This window comes from Puntigrus tetrazona, chromosome 20 (assembly GCF_018831695.1).
Source record: "Puntigrus tetrazona isolate hp1 chromosome 20, ASM1883169v1, whole genome shotgun sequence".
Taxonomy (NCBI): domain Eukaryota; kingdom Metazoa; phylum Chordata; class Actinopteri; order Cypriniformes; family Cyprinidae; genus Puntigrus; species Puntigrus tetrazona.
The window spans coordinates 12,157,697-12,177,155 of NC_056718.1; the positions used below are offsets into that span (position 1 = coordinate 12,157,697).

The window sequence follows — 19,459 nt, forward strand, 5'->3', positions numbered from 1 at the left end:
ACTTCCTTCCTATCTATGTTCCTACAGTACCAAACCACCTTCCTTCTTTCTCTTTTTTTACTTTCTTTCTAACCTACCTAACCATATTCTTTCCTTTCCACCTTCCTCCTTCTCCTTTACTCCATTCTTACCTACCTACTTATTTCTCTGCTCTACCTGTTTGCCTACTATCCTTCTTTGCTTCCTTTCTGTCTGCCTGCCTAGCCACCTTCCTTGCTTCCTAACTACCTTTCTTTTCTTCCTACCTTAATTTATTCCTACCTACCTGCCTATCTATCCACACCACAGCCCATGTAGCTTCTTCCTTTTCAATACCTTCTTGTCTTTTATAATGATATTCTGATTATCTTTGTCAGTTGTTGTGATTATCATTCTCCTCACAATGTGCAGGAGATGCATGCTACAGTGGAGGAAGCCCATGGGGCATTATGGGTGGTGGTGGCGTTGGGGGGGGGGGTTCCCTTGGACAGAGGGCCCCCTCTCTTGAACAGTTTGCTTGAAAAGGGCTCATTCAGTTCAGCAGAACTGCATCTACTGCCTCCTCCCTCTCTCTAGCTGTGGATCATTGTCAGGCCTGAAAGGAGCTTTGACCAGTTCCAGACGACTGGTTCTGCACCATAAAACTCCACGCACATTGATAAATAGGCTTGCCCCACAACATTGTGAATCTATTGGCATATCCCAGAGCATTTTGGGTTTGTCAGACAAGGAGGCAGTCAGTAAGTTAAGCAACACAGACGGTGCAGAACAGACAGAAAAAGCAGCTCGGCGAAGTCAAACAGAGGAACAAGCCAACAAGGTCAGGCTGAAAGACAAGCCAGACAGACTGATTGCTCATATGCAGCACAAAAGCTAGCAGTGAGCTTTATGTGATAGTGTTCAGTACTGTATAGCTATACGAAGACTGTATATATGAGGTTGTTTGTTTCTTTTCATTCTGCAGATGTCCATGTTATGGATAGTATGTGATAGGCTCCAAAGATAGCAGTGTATAGGTTTTAAAAAACCTTGTAGCATAAAGTTTATTATAGAATTTCTGCCTTCACTTTACACTTAACTCCCTCCTCCACTCCACACATGGTCACGCTCTATGAAAGCTGGCTGTGGTTATCACGGTCACCCTTCGCCTGTCATATAGGTTTGAAAAATGAATGTGCTTTTGAGTGCTGATGTTGCATTATCCATGAATCAAAGTTGCTTTGGAAACCCTGGGCTCCCATTTTTAGTAATCCTCCATTTCTCTTTCTCTTTCTCTTTCCTGCAGGGAGTCCCTCAGCTGCCTTGTGCCAAGGCTTTATACAACTATGATGGCAAAGAACCCGGAGATCTTAAGTTCAGCAAGGGTGACATCATCATCTTGCGCCGGCAGGTGGATGAAAACTGGTACCATGGAGATGGGAGGAATCCATGGATTCTTCCCCACTAACTTTGTCCAGGTCATCAAACCTCTACCACAGCCACCCCCTCAATGCAAGGCCCTGTATGACTTTGAGCTGAAAGACAAGGAGGCTGACAAGGACTGCTTGCCATTTTCAAAGGTGCTGAAATCTACTCACGATACAGACCTCAGTCTCCATCTTTACTTAGTCACACACCTTCTTCCATTTACAAGTTTAAAAAACAAATGGTAACACTTAATGGGTCTCACAAAATACAAAGAACATTTTTGCAGCCTTTTTAGATCCACCCCATGATCACCTAATTTGCATGGAAAAAGAGGCATCATTTCTATATCATTCTCATCATTGTTTTACTTAAAATGAAAACAATACAGGTTTGGAAAGACGTGGGGTTGAATACTTTTGGGGTGAGCTCACAGCACTGCTTTAATGTTGGAGATTTTGGAAAATGGAAAAAACATTGTCTGCTGCTTGCAACTTAAGTGTTGATCCCCCTCGAGCCATTTGTGTTTTGGATAGATTTTTATAAAAAAAAAAAAACAAATGCCTGGCTTTCATTGATGCCTTCGAGTTGCACGATTTTTATAAACTTTTTAACAACTTGCTGTGAGGGCTTTTGGCTAAATAACATGGTGCCTGTTTTTTTTTTCTGTCTGCCCTCAGGATGATATTCTTACTGTGATTCGTCGTGTGGATGAGAACTGGGCAGAAGGCATGCTGGGAGATAAGATTGGCATCTTCCCTATATCGTATGTGGAGGTGAGTCATAAAATTTTTTAGTGATTGTGCCCGGATATTTTCAACCTTTACATTTTTTTTGTGGAAAGCTTTTACATATTCTCCAGCCTTTTACTATCATTTGCTATCATTTTTGTTGTTGTCACATCCTGTTCATTTGGCCTGTCTATCACCCCCCACGTGTCTTTGTTTCTGTTCTTGTTGAAACACACACCTCTTTACTATCTCAGAGATCTGTCAAATTGTTGCTAATTATTCCAGATGTTTCGTTTTTTTCGTTTTTTTTTTTTTTTTTTTAACTCAAATCTCAAAACATGAACAGCCTTGTGTTTAAACACTGCTCTCTTGAATCACTCAACCTCATGCAAGGTACAATTATCATAGCCAGCTTCACGTGTTGCAGCAGCTCACGTCTCACAACACCTCATGTCCCTACTCCCATAAACATAGGCAAAAACCTTTATGAACCCTGGCAGAGCCAGCGTGAGCTCTCCACCAGCCACGTGTCTAACCTGTGGAAAAAATAACCATCAAAAGACATTCAAAAATAGCTTCTGTCAGAATGGTGCTGCTTGAATTGCATCTCTCTCACGCAGAGTGAGAGAATGAAGAAGGAGAGGGGCGGAGGCTTTGAGCTTGCACAAAAGCCCTGGCAATTTTCACTAAACCAGACTTTTTCCAAGTGAATGCTTTTGAGAAAGTAATCTCTGATACCGGTGACATCAAAAGTGACATTCACTCAGGTACTTGAAAGAGAGTATCGGGGGATGGGGGGTTCTGTTCCCATGTCACCTTCTGCCACCATAAATTTATGTTTTTATAGTGACTTGGAAATGGAAACAGGCACATGTTTTTCTTCGTCGCTGTCACCTATGCACTATTTACTGTCTGTCTGAGTTCACAAGGGCAACATTAGGATGAGCTGATCTTGAAGTTATATTACATTTTATTACAACTCATCTTGGGTGGATCGTAAGAAGTTACAGCTCGTTTTAATCCCAGGTTTGCTTTAGATCTAGTTTTGTTTGCTCTACGAGTCCAAAGTTTGAGGTTTTGACTGGTACTGATCCAACATCTGCTTTTTTCAAACACAATGTCTAATTTCGTATCAGTGCTCTTGCCAATGTATCTTATATTGTTTAATACTTTCGCAAATCATATAACATGAATAAATTAATCCATTGTAAGACTACATCTAAGCACTCTACACCTGTATTCAGTATCTATTGCAGAATTTAATGAATCATCATCGTGACCTAGATCAGTGCGTGTTTAGGGTTTCTCATTTGATCGGCTGCTCTCATTTGTGTAGAAAGTGAGGCGGTTGCTCGGGGTGATGGGTGTTGCTCTGTCATTAGCTGGAGACTCACAGCTCGCTTGCCTTTGATTTCAGTTTCACATGAAATCAGACATGGCCTGCAGTCCCATCACACCCACCGCCCCACATACTGTACGCCGAGTCTTTGAACTCTTCCGTCACTTTTTACTCCGCTCTTCTCGCCTGAAACTTTTTTTGTTGATGTTGTAGACAGTGCATGTAGCCACATTTAGATTATGCAGATCCAAGACTCGCCGATTAAGTCAACAAAATGGTTATGTAAATCTTTTTCTGTTTGTTGATTTAAAGAGTCATTTCTTTCTTTGTATACTCCTGCTTCTTTCATTCTCTACAAGTACATCACGCCTTGTTAGATTACAATTAATGAAAATGTGGCCTAGTAGTTAAGTGCATACCGGGTGCTCAAATGGGCATTGTGGGTTTAAATCTGGCTCGCAACACTTCCAAAAGTCTAAAATTAGAAGCAGTAGTAATAATATGTGGTGTAAAGTATTGTTTCCGTTCACACACTCTTCCACTTTCAGTTTAACAGTGCAGCACGACAGCTTATAGAACTGGACAAGCCATCTGAAGGTGGAGGAGACTCCAGTGAAGGGCCGTCCTCCTCTTCATTGGGACCCCAGGCTAACGGCTCCCAGAAAGCCACTGGAGAGAAGAAGAACAGTAAGAAGCGACACTCTTTCACCTCTCTGACTATGTCCCATAAGCCCTGCCTGGCCCCTCCACCCCAGAGACACTCCATGGAGATCAGCGGACCAGTTCTGATTAGCTCCTCCAACCCCACAGCAGCGGCACGGATCGGAGAGCTCAGCGGGGGCCTGTCCTCCAGCGCACCTTCACAGGTGAGAGATGATGAATGACACTCATGCAGCATATCCGAACAGAACACGCAGCCTTGCGATGTATAGAGAGATCAGGTGATGGGGAATCAGATCATCAATAAGGAGAGGAAGATGAGGATTATTTCAGCGTGATGATGGCTGACCTCTAAATGTTCTTTTCCTCATCCACTTTTTCTCTCTCCATGTTATATATAGATTAGTTCTCATACTGAGTGGTGGTAAGGACATCATTTCTCACTGAGGATGAGCTTCTCAGCTGTGGCCATGGTTACACAGCCTGATAAGTTCACATGCACTCACTCACACACACACACACAGTACAGCAGGATCTGCACAGATGTGTTTAAAGATAGACTAAGGAAAGAAGAAGGTCAGACTCAAATCGGACTTTCACTAATGCCTTAATTTTCCTTAGAGATCTCCTTGATTTTTTTTTTAATATAACAAGAAAAATTATTATAAAAAACTACAGTCACACACAGGTCAGATTTCATTTATCATGTGAGGAGAGTTGAGTGGTAATGGAAGTCAAAAAAACATTGATTTCTCATTTATTTTATTCGATGGATTTCCCTGATTTTTGTTTTATTTAAACTATTTAAATTATATATTTTTTATTATTTCACATCAAGGTGTGTGCTGGCCATGTCTCCTTGTTGTCTTACTCGTTTTGCTAATATATGTTATATGTAATATGCGCACAGTTCTTTGTTAAACTAGGCTATTTAAAAGTAAGTGAAAGAGGAAACAAGCTCAACCTAACTAAAAAAGCAAACAACTGCTTGTTGCAGAATTGCGGCAAAAGTTAAACACTCACAGCACATACAGATTATTTAAAACTGAGGGAAAGCGAGGAAAAGGCGGAAAACTCAAACGACTCCCCCACCACAGTATTAACGGTATTACTAGTGTTGTTACATATTCATTAACCCTAGTTTGTCTTGATGGGCTAATGTGAATGTTGTCTTTAAATTTACCCATTTACTTCGTTTTTTGCATTTAAAAAAATGCACATACTTTCTGTTAACAAGTGTGTAAATATGTATAGAAATGAGATCTAATCAAAGAAGGTGGTATGTCCACTTTTTGTGTGTGGTTTTTTTTTTTTTTTTTAATTTATTAAGATCACTTCAGCTGACAAAAATGGTTAGAGGACAGTGAAATAGAGGGAATGTGTAAAAGTTAAATGCCTAATGGTGAAATTCGTCAAACAACTGCATATCTTGAAGGGAAAGAAAGTGAGCATCGTGTCAGACATCCTGCCCACACTCCAGAGCTCTGATGCTTGTCCACACCAGCTTACTGTTCTCTCCTGTTCTGTCAGCAGTTACTCTCTCTCATTCCACACAGTCCAACATGCTGTCCGAGCGTTTGAGAGCACTGATGCGTGACAGCGCTCCACCACATCAAACACTCCTCCCTCCACTCGCTCACAGAGGTTACTGCAGCAACCGTGGAATGACAGTCACTCACAGCTGTTCCACTGGTTGCAGAGCAGAGCGGTCTCTAAGGAGATGCTAGACAGACATGTTATTTCATGCGGATGATCCGGTGTGAAGGGGGCTCTAAGAAACTTCCAGGAATGTGACTTTTCCCTGTGCTTTACACTCGCTTTAATTTGTTTTGTTTTAAAGATCTTAGGATTCGCTGTGTGAGTCAGGGGTGTCAGACTAGATGAAATGAAAATGAAAGGATAAGACTACTAACTACTAAAGCTACTACTTCTCACTTAAAATGTGAAATGTCAAAAAAAATGTAAAATGTCAAAAATGTGGCCTAGCATGTTCCATATTAGGCTTTGATGTCTTTGTGGTTCATTTGAGTCTTTTCTGGCATCTGTAAAATAGCTGCAGTCCAACCTGTCAATTTCAGTTAAACAATTCAAAACTGTCATTAAAGTATTAGCATTTGTTTAATTGATTTTCTGGTTAAAAGGAAAAACAACAACAAAAAAACATGAATCTTGTCACTGCAAGAACATGTACTTTAACAGAAAAATATTTTGTAAAATGTCTTCTTTGTATTCAGCAAGGATTCATGTCAAATCTTAAAACTTTTTTTTTTTTAAATAATAAATAATTCTTTTGAGTTTACTAAAAAACATCCCCCAAAAAACGATCAGTTTTCACCAAAATCATTTCTGAAAGATCATTAGAGTAGAGTAATAAGGCTGAAAATTCAGCTTTCCCGTCACAGAAATAAATTCCTGTAATGAAGGATTTACATTTCAAATTGTGTTCCAATAATCATTTTTGGGGGTTTTTTATCAAGTAAATGCAGTCCCGGTAAGTACAATAGATAGTTCATGTATTTTGTACACTTTACTTTGGCACATAAATGGTCATTTGTCACAGTATTTTAAGGAGGCTTTGCACCCCTAGTTGCTGTGACCTGAAACTGTCGAAGAAGCAACCTTTTGTGAAAGAAATTCTCTCATTCTTGATTCGATGTCTTCACATTTCTCTTGTCAGTATTAGACTCCCTTTGCGTGTGAATTTGATAGTATAAGAAGCACACGGCTAACTGGAAAATTTGTGATGTCGTCACCTGCCCAAGAACCTCTCTGGAGTCCTCTTCTGTGGGACAAAACACAACAGAAGACACATTATACCTCTGTCGTCTTAGTTTCGGCCTGTCTGTGTGCTCTTGGATCCATTTTCGTGTTCATAAAGGAGCGGTTGAGACGGGGTGTTGTGAAAGCCGACCCCGATACAGTGTTTTATGAGAGTGAATACTTGGTGCAGATGGAATGAGGAAGCATGTGTGGTGGCTTCAGCCAACATGTGTTAACGCTTTAAAAACGTGAGACAATTTCTCAAGCAACAGAATTTGTCATCGTGTGTTAATATGAAACCAGCTCAGTGTTTTGTACTCACACCTAGTAAGTATATTTACACAAGACACCAGTCCATTTCCTGCATGCATAACCCAGAATATTTATCATCTGCTGTCTGTTTATGAGTGTATAATTAGGATCTTTTTTGTCCCAGTTTTTTCTTTACTTTTTTTCATATTGCAGCATATTGTTTCATTTAGTTTTTTCCCCCTTCATACTTGCTGTCTTTTTTTCATTGCTAATGTTGTCAGGCAACCAAGCAACAGCAAAACACAATGACAATTGATCTGTTGTTTTTATGTCATCTAGGTATCGGTATCTCTCTCGTTCTCGCTCCCTTTTTCTCCCTCTCTTGCATGCCCACGTTTTTTTTCTCTCGTGCTCTTTTTAACATTCCTATCTAGGAGTTTTAGTGCTAATAATTATCCAGACACTCCAGATCTCATAAAAGCCTGTTTGAGCCTGTAAAGTGATCCCCCTCCTATGTGGCGGCAGTTATGCCCTCTTATGAGAGTGATGTATCGATTTACACGATTTTTGTGACACATTTGGAATATATGAGCCACAGACTTATTGCTTTCTCATATATTTCTGGTTTGAGGGAAAGAAAGAAAGGAAAAACTGAGAGAAAGTGGCCATTTGGAAAGATGAGGATGTTTAAAGTGATGACAAAGACAGTAAAAACACAAGCACTTTTTTTTTTTTTTTTCCCAAATGCTTTATGAAACACTGCAGGGACATGTCTCTAATTACCAAACAGGAGTTTTCATTTTGTTAGTTTGTGCTTTAATGTTTTGCTGAGTGGTCATTGTGGTTCTTACTAGTACAGCAGCAATGTTCTAGCTGTCAGACATGCCCTTCAATGGTCTGTCTTAAGAAAATCACAGAGCAAAATTCAAATATGTTCCCATCATTGATGTAAATCTTAAAGCTGCAACTTTGCTAAATTATAAATATATTTATATATAAATCCCAGGACTGACAAAGGCAAATGTAGGATTAAAGTTAGGTTGAGCCATTGTTGTTGGTGTTGATTCTCAGCATTCTTCAAAATAATTTGTTTATCTTCCACAGAAGAAAGTAAGTCACATTAGAGTAAGTAAAGTTTTCATTTTTGTGAGTTTTTGTTAGTGTGATCTAATCTTGTGTGAATTCGAGGGTTGAATTACAATGCTGTTCTTGTAAGAAAAAAGTATTTGGCAAGGAAATGTGCATGATTTCAGAGTTGTGGAAACGCTGCCTGGAAGGGTCTGCGCGCAGCTGTGATTATCATCCAGCTGTTGGCTTATTTTGTCCAATCGGCAATGGCTGATGTCATTCTCACCTGCAGGAAGTGGTGTGTCAACAAGAATAACACAGCATTTGTGAAAGTTTTTGTGCCCTCCAGTGTGTTCATATCCCACACATTGACTCACTCAGTACCTTGTACAATCAAACCTGTAGGGTGCGACTTGAGAGGTGATGCACCCTGAAGCCGGCGGGCCTGTGGAAGGGAGATATGCTGTTTGCACAGATTCACGTGTACTTCAACACACTCCTCCAGCACTTACTTTTTCTGAGATCTCTGTGGAGAAAACATTCAGTTTTAGCTTCCAGGTTCACTCGCTCGTGCAGAAAAAATACTATACAATAAAACGTTCTGCTAAAATTCGTTTTGGGAAATGTTCGTTTCTGAAGTTAACATGAAGTGAAAATGTATTTCTTTTTCTATGTATATTGCATACACATTTTAATCATAACTTAATGTCTCTCTGGTGGCGTCTGCTGAAGTTCTTCAATCGTTTTGATCGAAATGTTGGATAAAACCAAGTCTCAAGTCCCTCCTATATGGATAGAAATTAGAGTTTACATTTTATTTCACTTGTTCATGTGACTGCATAGAGAAAAAAAAAGAACTGTCGCTACTTTAATATCAGTTAGACCTTCTTGCATATGCACACACAACAGTCCCTTTGTCTTTATTTAGCGTGTTATTTTTTTACAGATTGTAAATGCTTTGGCCTCATTCTTCATTACCTGTAATGAATTTAGCAGAGTCTAAGCTGGAGATGCCTGTTGTTTGGGCTTATTGGCTTCGGGACATTCAGGTCATGAAGTGAGAAGTACAGATCTAAATCTGGACCTGAGGTGAAGAGCACTGGAAAAAAAGTCATGTCATTAATGACAAATGCCACCCCAGGACAGTCATACAATATGCAGAGGAGTTGCATTTCCCTCAGGCACAGAGAGAAGGAGAGAACAGGAAATTGAAAACTTAAAAGAAAATTAGGGATGCTATCATTTTTGTATAATTATATCCATGTCTATTTTCTGATGAGGACTATTTCGAGCTCCTCTCTAGATACTTTTAGATGTAAGGTGTGGATTTTTTTTTTTCTGTTTAATGGAATGTCTCTCTGAAGACTCTTGTGTCTGATTTGTTGAAGTGTTTTCACTCAAAAAGAGCACATCACACGCTCAGGACCTGATCCAGATATTGAATGTCACAACACAGAAAATGTCTACAGCATGTCCCTTTGAACCTACAAATCTGTTTGATTCTGGCTTGTTTGTTGTCTCTCAGAGGTTCGGTTCATCCTGAAAGTGTTTATTTCTGTAGTTTTTATATGAAGCCCTGTGATGCCAACATCTGAGGATTTAATATAATGTACACAAGGTACACCACCCACACTCGTGATTGCCCTAGGTGGTCTGTCCATGTGCTATTAATGTTTTCTGACAAAGTAAAGCTCCAGTTTTTTATTCCTGATTTATGACCTCTTGTTAGTCATAGAGGAAAACTAAAATAGCTAGAGACTCTGATAGGATAGAAGAGGGAAGGATGCAACCTGGTTATGGAAGCATGAGATTGTGGTTGATCGCTCCAGACAGTTTGATAATACAAATACATGTCATACCTTTAAGAGTCTACAATACATGTGCTATACAAAAACGATTAAGCGCATCACTTGTTTCGCTTACAGTTGAGTCGGCTATTATTGAACCATTCAGAAAGACAGGATGGCATTTAATGGCCTCTGTTCCTGAGTTATTGTTATAATTTAACACAAGAAATGCAATTTACAGTCTATTTCATTTAATATTCTCTGAGCACTTTTTTAGTTGACTATTACACTATCCATCAAATGTCTGGGGTTGGTAAGATTTTTTTTCTCTTTTGCTTCTCTTATGCTTTTCAAGGCTGGACTGTTTTAACAGATATTTATCTGTTACATAAACAGCAATAGCAATATTCAATAATTATTTTTTTTTTTCAAACGTACTCCCAGCTGACCAGAATAAAAGTCATTTTGATACTTGACTAAGTTTACCAAAGGCAAGTTCTCATTGGTTATGACTATTTAAGGCTGTCAATGTTTGTTGTTAAGCTGGATTGATTTCAGGCATGAACAACAAATGTAGACTGACATGTAGCTCTAAAGATGTCTCGTTGCATTAAAGTTTGTTTATCTGAATAGAAGTCATACGTGTGTGTGTGTGTGTGTGTGTGTGTGTGTGTGTGTGGCGCTATCTGCCCAAATTTCTCTCGGTTGCATGGCTTTCTGTGTCATCCCTTAAGCAGAATTTCACTGTCTCATAATGTGCTTTCACTTGCCAGATGATACAGGAGGCTCGGGAAAGGTTAATTAACTTGTCATTTCTTCTTATTTGTCTTTTTAGGTTCACATTTGCACAACAGGACTCATTGTTACTCCTCCACCAAGCAGTCCTGTCACCACAGCGACAGTTTTCACATTTCCTCCAGAAACCAGCTATGCCTCTATTCCAGTGGTGAGTCTTAGGCCAAATCCCAATTCTATTTTATACCCCTGAGAAAATATATATATATATATATATATATATATATATATATATATATATATATATATATATATATATATATATATTCTCACTTATGAATTGGGACACTACTACTACAATATCACATGTCATCATACATTGTCTAGCTCCTACAATACATGCACCCGCTGCTTGCTGACTTCGAGCACACATGCATCAGCGATCGCGCCACTCTCACATCCAGGTACAAAGAAAGCTGTAAACGCTGCCCTGCAACTTTCGTTTAAATACTGAAATACTGTTTAAATTCTGAATCACTTGATAAATTGCTGTTTTTGCAGTAACTCACTCATTGTAAAGAGAGACGCACAGACACGCAACTCTCTCTCTTTTTCCTTTTGCAAACATTTCTTTGAAATAACATGACCATAATTTGAACATGATTGTATATAACATAAAACAAATTACTTTATTAATGACATTAATTAATAATGTTAATTTATTTATAATTATTTATTCATTCATTTACCTTTTGTGGGTGACTCATTTGCCAAAAAAGAAAAAATAAATAAATAAACAATGTTAAAAGTGAATTTGATCAGCAGCGCTTTTCTCCCCAAAAGATTTTGTAGGTATGTCAATAATTAATTTTGCCACAATTATCATGTAGGGGAAAATGTTATATTGTTGCATCCCTCGTCTTGACATTTTTATGTAATGTTTTTCAAGTTAATGTTTTGGTCTGATGGTACTTATCCTAGTTTATTGTTGGAGGGGGGTGGATTGTTTATTTATTAATTTTATTTTGATGGCTGTAGCTGCAGTGATTTAAAGGAAATTAATATAAAGAAACGTCTTACAGTTATCTTTAAGATGTTGTTTTTTTTTAATTCATCCCAACTAAAGCAATGCAAAACTTTAATTGTGCTTAATTGTGAATGCAATGTGAATTTGTACTTGGATGAGCATATTACCACATATTAGCATCAGTGTACACCATGTTCAAAAGTTTAGCACAAATTTGTAATGCTTTTTAAAGTCTTTTATCCTCAATTTGTCATTTATTGATGTTATAGCAAGCATTTTCAGTCATGAAGCTGCCCATTTCCAGTGTCGCATGAAAATAAAAAAAAACTTTTGTAAGGAAAGTTTTTACTGTCACTTGATTTTGATGTATTGTCCGTGCTGAATGAGATATTAATTTAAAAGCAAAATCTTTCTGAGCCCAAACTTTTGAACAGTAGCGTATCAAAACACAAACACTCACATAACCAAAGCAGCTCTCTCTCTAACATTCTCATATACATTTGCTAATGCTAAACAAGGACAGTTTGCCATCTGATAGCCCTTCATCTCTCAACGCAAACACACACACACACACCCACACCATTTCAGGGAGTTGTGTGGGCCTCAGGCTGGACACTAATGGCTCTCTGAGATTGATGTGTGTTCAGTGCTGTGCGGGTACTGTTTCCTTTTGTTTTCAAAGCATTGTTTTTGTAATGGTGGCCTTAGTGTGCATTGGTTGACTCTTGTATCTCATATACCGGATTTAAAAGCACCAGAGAGAAAGATGGTTGTTGTTTTGTTTTGTTTTCTTAATTGCAGTAAATCCACATTAAGCAGTAAACACAAGACGCATGAATTAATAAAACAAATAAGACGAGAACATTAGTAGAGAAAACTTTGTAGGAGGACTTGAAACAAACGGACAAGAAGGTGACTTAAAGCAACAAAACAAGCTTTACAGTGTGAGAGTTGTTTTCATAGCGGTGCCACTGGGCTCATAAAGTCTGTTTGCAGATGTGTGTGCTGGTCCATATGGAACTGATTTATCCGTCTTCAGCCAGAAATGTAGCCCAGGCTGGATATCCACCAATCACAACACCTGCCACAGCCAAAGTACCAGCTTGTTAGCAACCAGCACACAAGCTGGAAAGTCTGATCACTGGGATTATGGTTCTGTGACATTGTCCAAACTTTGAAGGGATGTCTCTGACATCATTTCCTGCTACACACAAGTTACATATACGTGAATGGACGTCAAAATAACAATGAAAATGAACCGTTATGAGAACTGCAGTATCTTTTTAATTTTATTGCTTCTTATACGTAAATAATTTTGTAGGAGACATGATATTAACAAAATGTATGTTTAATTATTTCAGGATTCTCTTCCTCCTCCACCTCCTCCTCCACCTCAGTCACAGTCCTCCGCTGTGGGCGCTGCCGCCTTGAATTCTACTCAGAGACCTTCGCCCTCTGCGGGTGACCAGAGTGGCCGTCAGAGACCCACGGTGTGAGTACAACGTAAAATGAACACACTTTAGAGATAAATACTGTTATGTATGAGAGTATGAGAGGGTCATTGCAACTCTAAGCCATCTCTGCTGTTACCCAATGCCAGCTGAGCGTGACTGAACACACAGGTGAAGGTCAGAGGTCGTGTCTTAGGGGAATAGGGTTGTCTCTGGGGACTTAACCTGAGTTCTGACCTCTCAACTTTCACCTTTTGTCTGCATATCAGCTAAACACAGCCCTAAACACACCTGATTTCTGTTGGAGTCGCTTATAATGCTCTGGGTGGAGTAGGTTTATGGCAGTTATTCATGACATTCCCATTTTCAAGGCAGTGTTTAAAGACTTTTTGTGTCCTTAGAAATTATTTTACAATTCAGTGTTTGAAAGATTTATGATGCATAATAGCTGTGTGAACGCAAGCCCCGTTTGCTTAGCAGTACTGCAAATCAATATTTAGAGTTTTAACTTGACAAATAAAAAAAAAAAAAAAAAAAAATTGTATAAATTAAAAATTTTATTAAACTTAAAAAAATTCAATTAAAAAAACTGAATGAAATGTCTTTGGTTTTGATTTGTTTTAATGTTGCAAGCTTGATTTTCTCTTAGGTACGTGGCAATGTTTCCCTACACGCCTCGTAAAGAAGATGAGTTGGAATTGAGGAAGGGTGAGATGTTTTTGGTGCTGGAGCGCTGTCAGGACGGCTGGTTTAAAGGAACATCCATGCACACCGGCAAGATCGGAGTGTTTCCTGGTAACTACATGAGTCCTGTCAACAGGTATGATACCCAAACACACTTACACACTTGTACATGTTATCACTCATACACCCTGGAGGCTATGGAAAGATTAGATTGTGCTCTGCTTTCCAGTGCTGTATATCTTTTAGCCACACACATGAAGTCTGTTACTTGCAGATAAGTGGGAGCCGGTCACATTCACACATGGAATTGTTAAAAAAAAAAATGTTTAGTAAAATTTGCACTTTGATCACAGAGCTCATCAGTTATAATGTAGATTACTAGTTAAAAAAAATTAAATGTGAGATTAATCTTTTTTTTTTCTTTCTTTTTTTTACATTTTGCCACAAATGTCATCAATAAAATGTTTTATGCACCGTTATATTCCTTTAAACCCAACACTCTCTTGTGGTAGAAATGAGAATTACATGCATAATATCATTCACTGATTGCATGAAAAGCATGAGCTATTTACAGTCATTCAAACCATTGAACAGATGTCTTCAAAATGTCTCTATTACAGCTCCTCTTACAATATCTATACATTTTTTTTCTTATCAGATCTGTGATACAACTACATATAGCCTGTTAAATGTACAGATTTGTCTGTTGATTTGGTGTAAGATGTGTTTCTGTATGAGCACAAGTGTCAGTTCTCACGTCTTCCTTGTACTGCAGGACTGTTTCTGGCAGCAGTCAGCCAAAAGTTCCCCTGACCCTGTGCTCTCAGGCGGGACGTGGTATCACCATCGTCAGCCCCTCCTCTACTTCTCTTGGAGCTGCCTTGGGGAGTGTCGACCCCAGCAAACCCCTTCCCATGTGCCCTAATCCCACCCCGTCTTGCCCACTGCCTGCTGCTGTAGTGTCAGCAGCACATATACCCACTGGACAGCACCCCAAAGTGCTCATGCACGTGACTTCACAGATGACCGTCAACCAGGCACGCAGTGCGGTCAGGACAGGTACAATTACATGCACACACCACCTAATAAGGAACACCACTAAGAACTTTATTTTTAAAAGCAGGCGTGTGTGATAATGATATTATTAAATAAACTTTTTTAAAATTCAATTCAGTTTAAGGACTAACACAAACATTTCAAAAGTAAAAAGAAACAAATAATTTCCTGCAATTTAAAAATAATTATTGAAAACAAAAGTGGTTTGGCTAATTTTTATAATTAATTTATCTTTTTTTAATTTTTATGTCTTGGAACACGTTATTTAAAAATTAATAAATGTGCACCAAGTTGCATTAATTTGATTTGTTCTTGGATTTTTCTTTTCAAAATCACATAAAGCTAACATTAATACAAATAGTACATTTCTCAAAGCTATTTAAAAAAACTACTAAACTTTCTAAAAAAAAAAACATCTTTATTATGTGCACTCAAATTTGCCATAAAAATAAATCATCATTCTTTTATCCACCTTTTTCTTCCCCACCAGCTGTGAGTCATAGTCAGGACCGGCCTACAGCAGCAGTAACGCCCATCCAATCCCACAATCCTGTGTCCTACCTTCCTAGTACAGCTGTGGTTCTTCAGGCGTCACCCGTCCTCGGCTCCAGCCCGGGATCCTCCTCAGCCAGAGTCGGTGTGGCTATGAGCTGTGCCGCCGCCTCCTTGACCCCTCCTAATGTTAGCGCTGCTTCTTTAGACAGTGATGCCATGAGACCAGTCTCTGTTGTAGCACTTCCTGTGAACCATGGTGGCACAAAGTCTCTTGGTTCCGCTTCGAATCATGGTGTTGCTTGTAGACTGGATAAAGACTGCAAGGTGAGACTTGTTGAACTATATCATTTTACAACATCTGCAACTTTTATAATGGTTTCTTTTGCTATTCCCTCCCATCAGTGTTATTTTAATATGCTGTAGGAAGGCATTTGGCAGTTAGACATTCTCAGAGTTTCACCTCATTTGCTGAGCTGGGTGGTTAAGAATGCTGACATAAAGCTGAATGCATCAGTTTTTATGATTCGAAGTGTTCTGCAAACCCAGAGAACACAACCCTGAGTGTTGTTCACTTTTGCTCGATGTTCTGGGAGATTATCTTGGTACTCTTACGTGGTCACTAAGTTTGCTTCTGGAGGGCCAGTGTCCTGAAGCAGCTAATGAAGGTCTTACTAGGTATGCTTGAAACTTCCAGGCAGGTATGTAGAGGCAAGTTAGAGCTAAACTCTGCAGGATCAGGTTGATGACCCTTGGATGGAACAGTTTTAGTCAGTTGATAGTTTATAGTTCAGTTGATAGGCTACGGTCACATTCCATGTCACATGACACGATTTTATTTTAAATTATAAACTAGATTGATTGGTTAGTTGCTTAATTAATCTGTTATCTGACGTTCTCACACAAGTGGAACAAAATGTTTTGCGTTTTAATATAATGTCATGTGAGTTTCCATTTTCAGTCGTTTTGCATTTAATTTGTAAAAAAGATTTTAAGTTTTTAGGTTTTTTTTTTAGTTTTAAGTTTGTCAAAATGAATATTTCATTTGTTCCTTAAGACTGGAATACAGGACTACTGTGACTAGACTATGATTCCAATCACAGTACGTCAAACATGTTTGATATTTTGAGCTGATTTGGGAATGTATGTTTAGATTTTTTTACGTCTCCTCTAGCAACCTCATTTCTGTGTGAGTCTGTGTTCGGAACAATCTGAAAGTCTGGTAGTGTCTGTTCTTCAGTCAGGCAGTATGTGATGCCCAAATTTTTACAAATGATATGTAGTATTTTAAAATCTGTCCATATTTCAAAAGTTGCGTCATGTTAAAATGCCATGACACTTTTACTTCAGTTAATGGCACTTCAGTGTTATGATCTTCACACATCCTGTGCTGAATTTCGTGTTTTGTGTAAAAGCTGTGCGCTCAACCTCTTCATTTAAACAGAATCAAATGTATCATTTCAGAGAGAAAAGAAAGGCCTGCTGAAACTGCTGTCTAATAAAAAGAAGCTCCGCCCATCTCCCCCGTCCTCCCCTACACTGGAGGCGGAGCAGTCTGTTGCCATGGAAATGCCCCAGGGGGGAATCGGGCATGAAATGGCTGCACCCGGCTCTTCAGTGGTTGTTGTAGGACACAACGGCCGTGCTGGTGTCTGTCCGATGGATTCTGAGCTCTCTGCATCCTCCTCTTCATCAAACACAGACGCAGCGTCACACAGAAGCAGCTCCCAGGACAACACTGCCCCAATCGCCCCGGCCCCACGACAGCCATGCTCCTCCCTCCTCTCCATGCAGCATGACGGCCGGCCAATCGTGTGTGAGAGGTAGAATAAAAGCTCAAATAAAACACCAAGAATAACAGCTATGACACTAGGGCTGGGCGATAAACAATATCATATCGAGATTGCAATCAAATTTATTTCAGTAACGACGATAAGTTCTGGATAGTTTTACTGATCAGAGGAAATACTGATTGTGTAATAAGTTCTTTATGTGAATGAGTGGTGTAATTATGTACATACTCAAACACAAGACATGTTTTTAGCATATGCTGTTTCAGTATGAGGACCGTCCACTTCATCTTAAGAGCTGTTCAGTCAACTCGCCAGAATTTCACAATTTCAAACACGCAGTGAAACTCAAAGAACAACAGAAATATATTACTTATCTTTATTAAAATGTACTTCTCAGAGTAGTAATATTAATATTTTAAGAAATGTCCTAAAACACAGAAATGTTGCCATCTGTCTTATTAAATCAAAAAAGTCACAAATCATTGCTTGATCTCTTTAAAGCAGGATGGATTTTGCTTGACTGGCAATGTTTTTATGGTTCATCAGTCAAAAAACAGTTCGGAAAGTGATTCCAACAATATAGTTCCTTTCTGCCGCTATCATTATATTACTAGTGCGGGCTACTAATTTTGGATTATTTTTAAAGCAACTTACTTGTTGTAGTTATTGTCCCAGAAATAAACATTCTCACCCATCATACTTAGCTTGACTTGTAAATATCCCATTTTACCATTCCTTCAGGTACCGTGTGGTGGTGTCCTACCCTCCCCAAAGCGAAGCAGAGCTGGAACTCAAGGAGGGAGACATTGTATTTGTGCACAGAAAACGAGAGGACGGCTGGTTTAAAGGAACACTTCAGAGAAACGGCCGAACCGGGTTGTTTCCTGGCAGCTTTGTTGACAGTATCTAACACACATGAACGTAATATCCAGATATCAAATTCTCCATCACTGAAAACACAGCACTGAACTTCAGCCTTAATAGTTCAGAGTGATGGGAGGGACTGGGCTGCTTTGGACTGTTGAGCGAACTGTGAGGGTCATCAGTTGCATGGATTCGACCACAGTCTAATGAAAATCTCAAAACCAACTAGACCGGTCGTAGTCGTTCAGCGGTAGATCAAATACTTTTCCTAAAGCACATGGAAGCAACAAAGTTTTAGCCGTTCTGACTAGGCCCCTTATTTTTAGCACAGTAGATGAAGTCGTGATAGGATTCGTTAATTTATGCATCTGTAACATTTCGAAGACTATTAATGTGTGCCTTGTACTGTCTCACTTTACTGTATATAAGCAAAGCGAAGCTGATCTGAGTCATGACAAGAACAATATGAATTTTCTTCAACGTTTAACTTATTTTTGTTTCGTAGGAATGGAGTTTTTTTTTTTTTTTTTAGGGAAGCTTTGTTATGTGAGCTGATTGGTCAATGCCTGTAGAACCTGAATAATGTCACTGATGGTCATTTGCTTGAAATAAAACAATGAATACCAGATGAAGAGCCGAATGAACTCCGAAAGGTTGATTTGACCATCTATGCCTACTTTAGCTTGCATGTAGTTGGCTCTTTGAGTCAGAGGATGTGGATGTTCTGAATAGTTGTGCTTCGTGGAAAGGTTTGCTGTAGCTACACTGAGTGAGGGAATGAAGGATAGCATATTGTTATTTTTAAAAGAACAAGATTACACTCAAACATTTTTATCAAATATTACTAATATTCCTTTGCAATAATTGTTTTTTTTTGGTATTAAAAAAAGCCAGAGCAGAACCGAAACAATCACTCATAGTAAAAGCACACCCTTGATATCTTACGGTGATGGTGCCATTATGCTTTCGTGCACATGTTTGTTCTCTCTCTGGTTTAGTTTCCTTCAGGCCCATAGATGGACACACAGCTGACCCGATGGTCATCATCTTTACAGTTATTCACAGCAGCGTTTACCTATCATAACATTACAAACTGCTTAAAATTGTCCTTAAAAACAGCGTCTAACCACAAATTCACAGACCATTGGTTTTTTGCTTCTTTAAGCCGGGTTTATGGTGTTGTCTGCTGTACTTTAGTATTTTATGTGATTATTTCATGTATTGTATACTTGAAAATGGTGTTTTGTGTGTTTCTATGCTTCATACATTAGATGAAATGTTATTGTTATTATTATTATTATTATTATTATTATTATTATTATTATTTTGAAAGCACAAAGTGGTCTTTGATAGATTTTTTTTATAGATATGATTTAT

General features: G+C 38.8%; 1 protein-coding gene across 1 annotated transcript in view; it reads left to right on the top strand.

Annotated features, from left to right (window-relative positions):
- Positions 1 to 18,710, top strand: part of LOC122324544 (E3 ubiquitin-protein ligase SH3RF1-like) — a 44,149-nt gene extending 25,439 nt beyond the window's left edge. The window contains 11 exon segments of the mRNA XM_043219069.1: positions 1,265 to 1,395; positions 1,397 to 1,538; positions 2,064 to 2,159; positions 4,002 to 4,319; positions 10,816 to 10,926; positions 13,104 to 13,234; positions 13,843 to 14,013; positions 14,653 to 14,936; positions 15,424 to 15,752; positions 16,890 to 17,248; positions 17,960 to 18,710. Coding sequence (XP_043075004.1) covers positions 1,265 to 1,395; positions 1,397 to 1,538; positions 2,064 to 2,159; positions 4,002 to 4,319; positions 10,816 to 10,926; positions 13,104 to 13,234; positions 13,843 to 14,013; positions 14,653 to 14,936; positions 15,424 to 15,752; positions 16,890 to 17,248; positions 17,960 to 18,128 — 2,241 coding nt within the window. The 3' untranslated portion in view covers positions 18,129 to 18,710.
- The last annotated feature ends 749 nt before the right edge of the window (positions 18,711 to 19,459 follow it).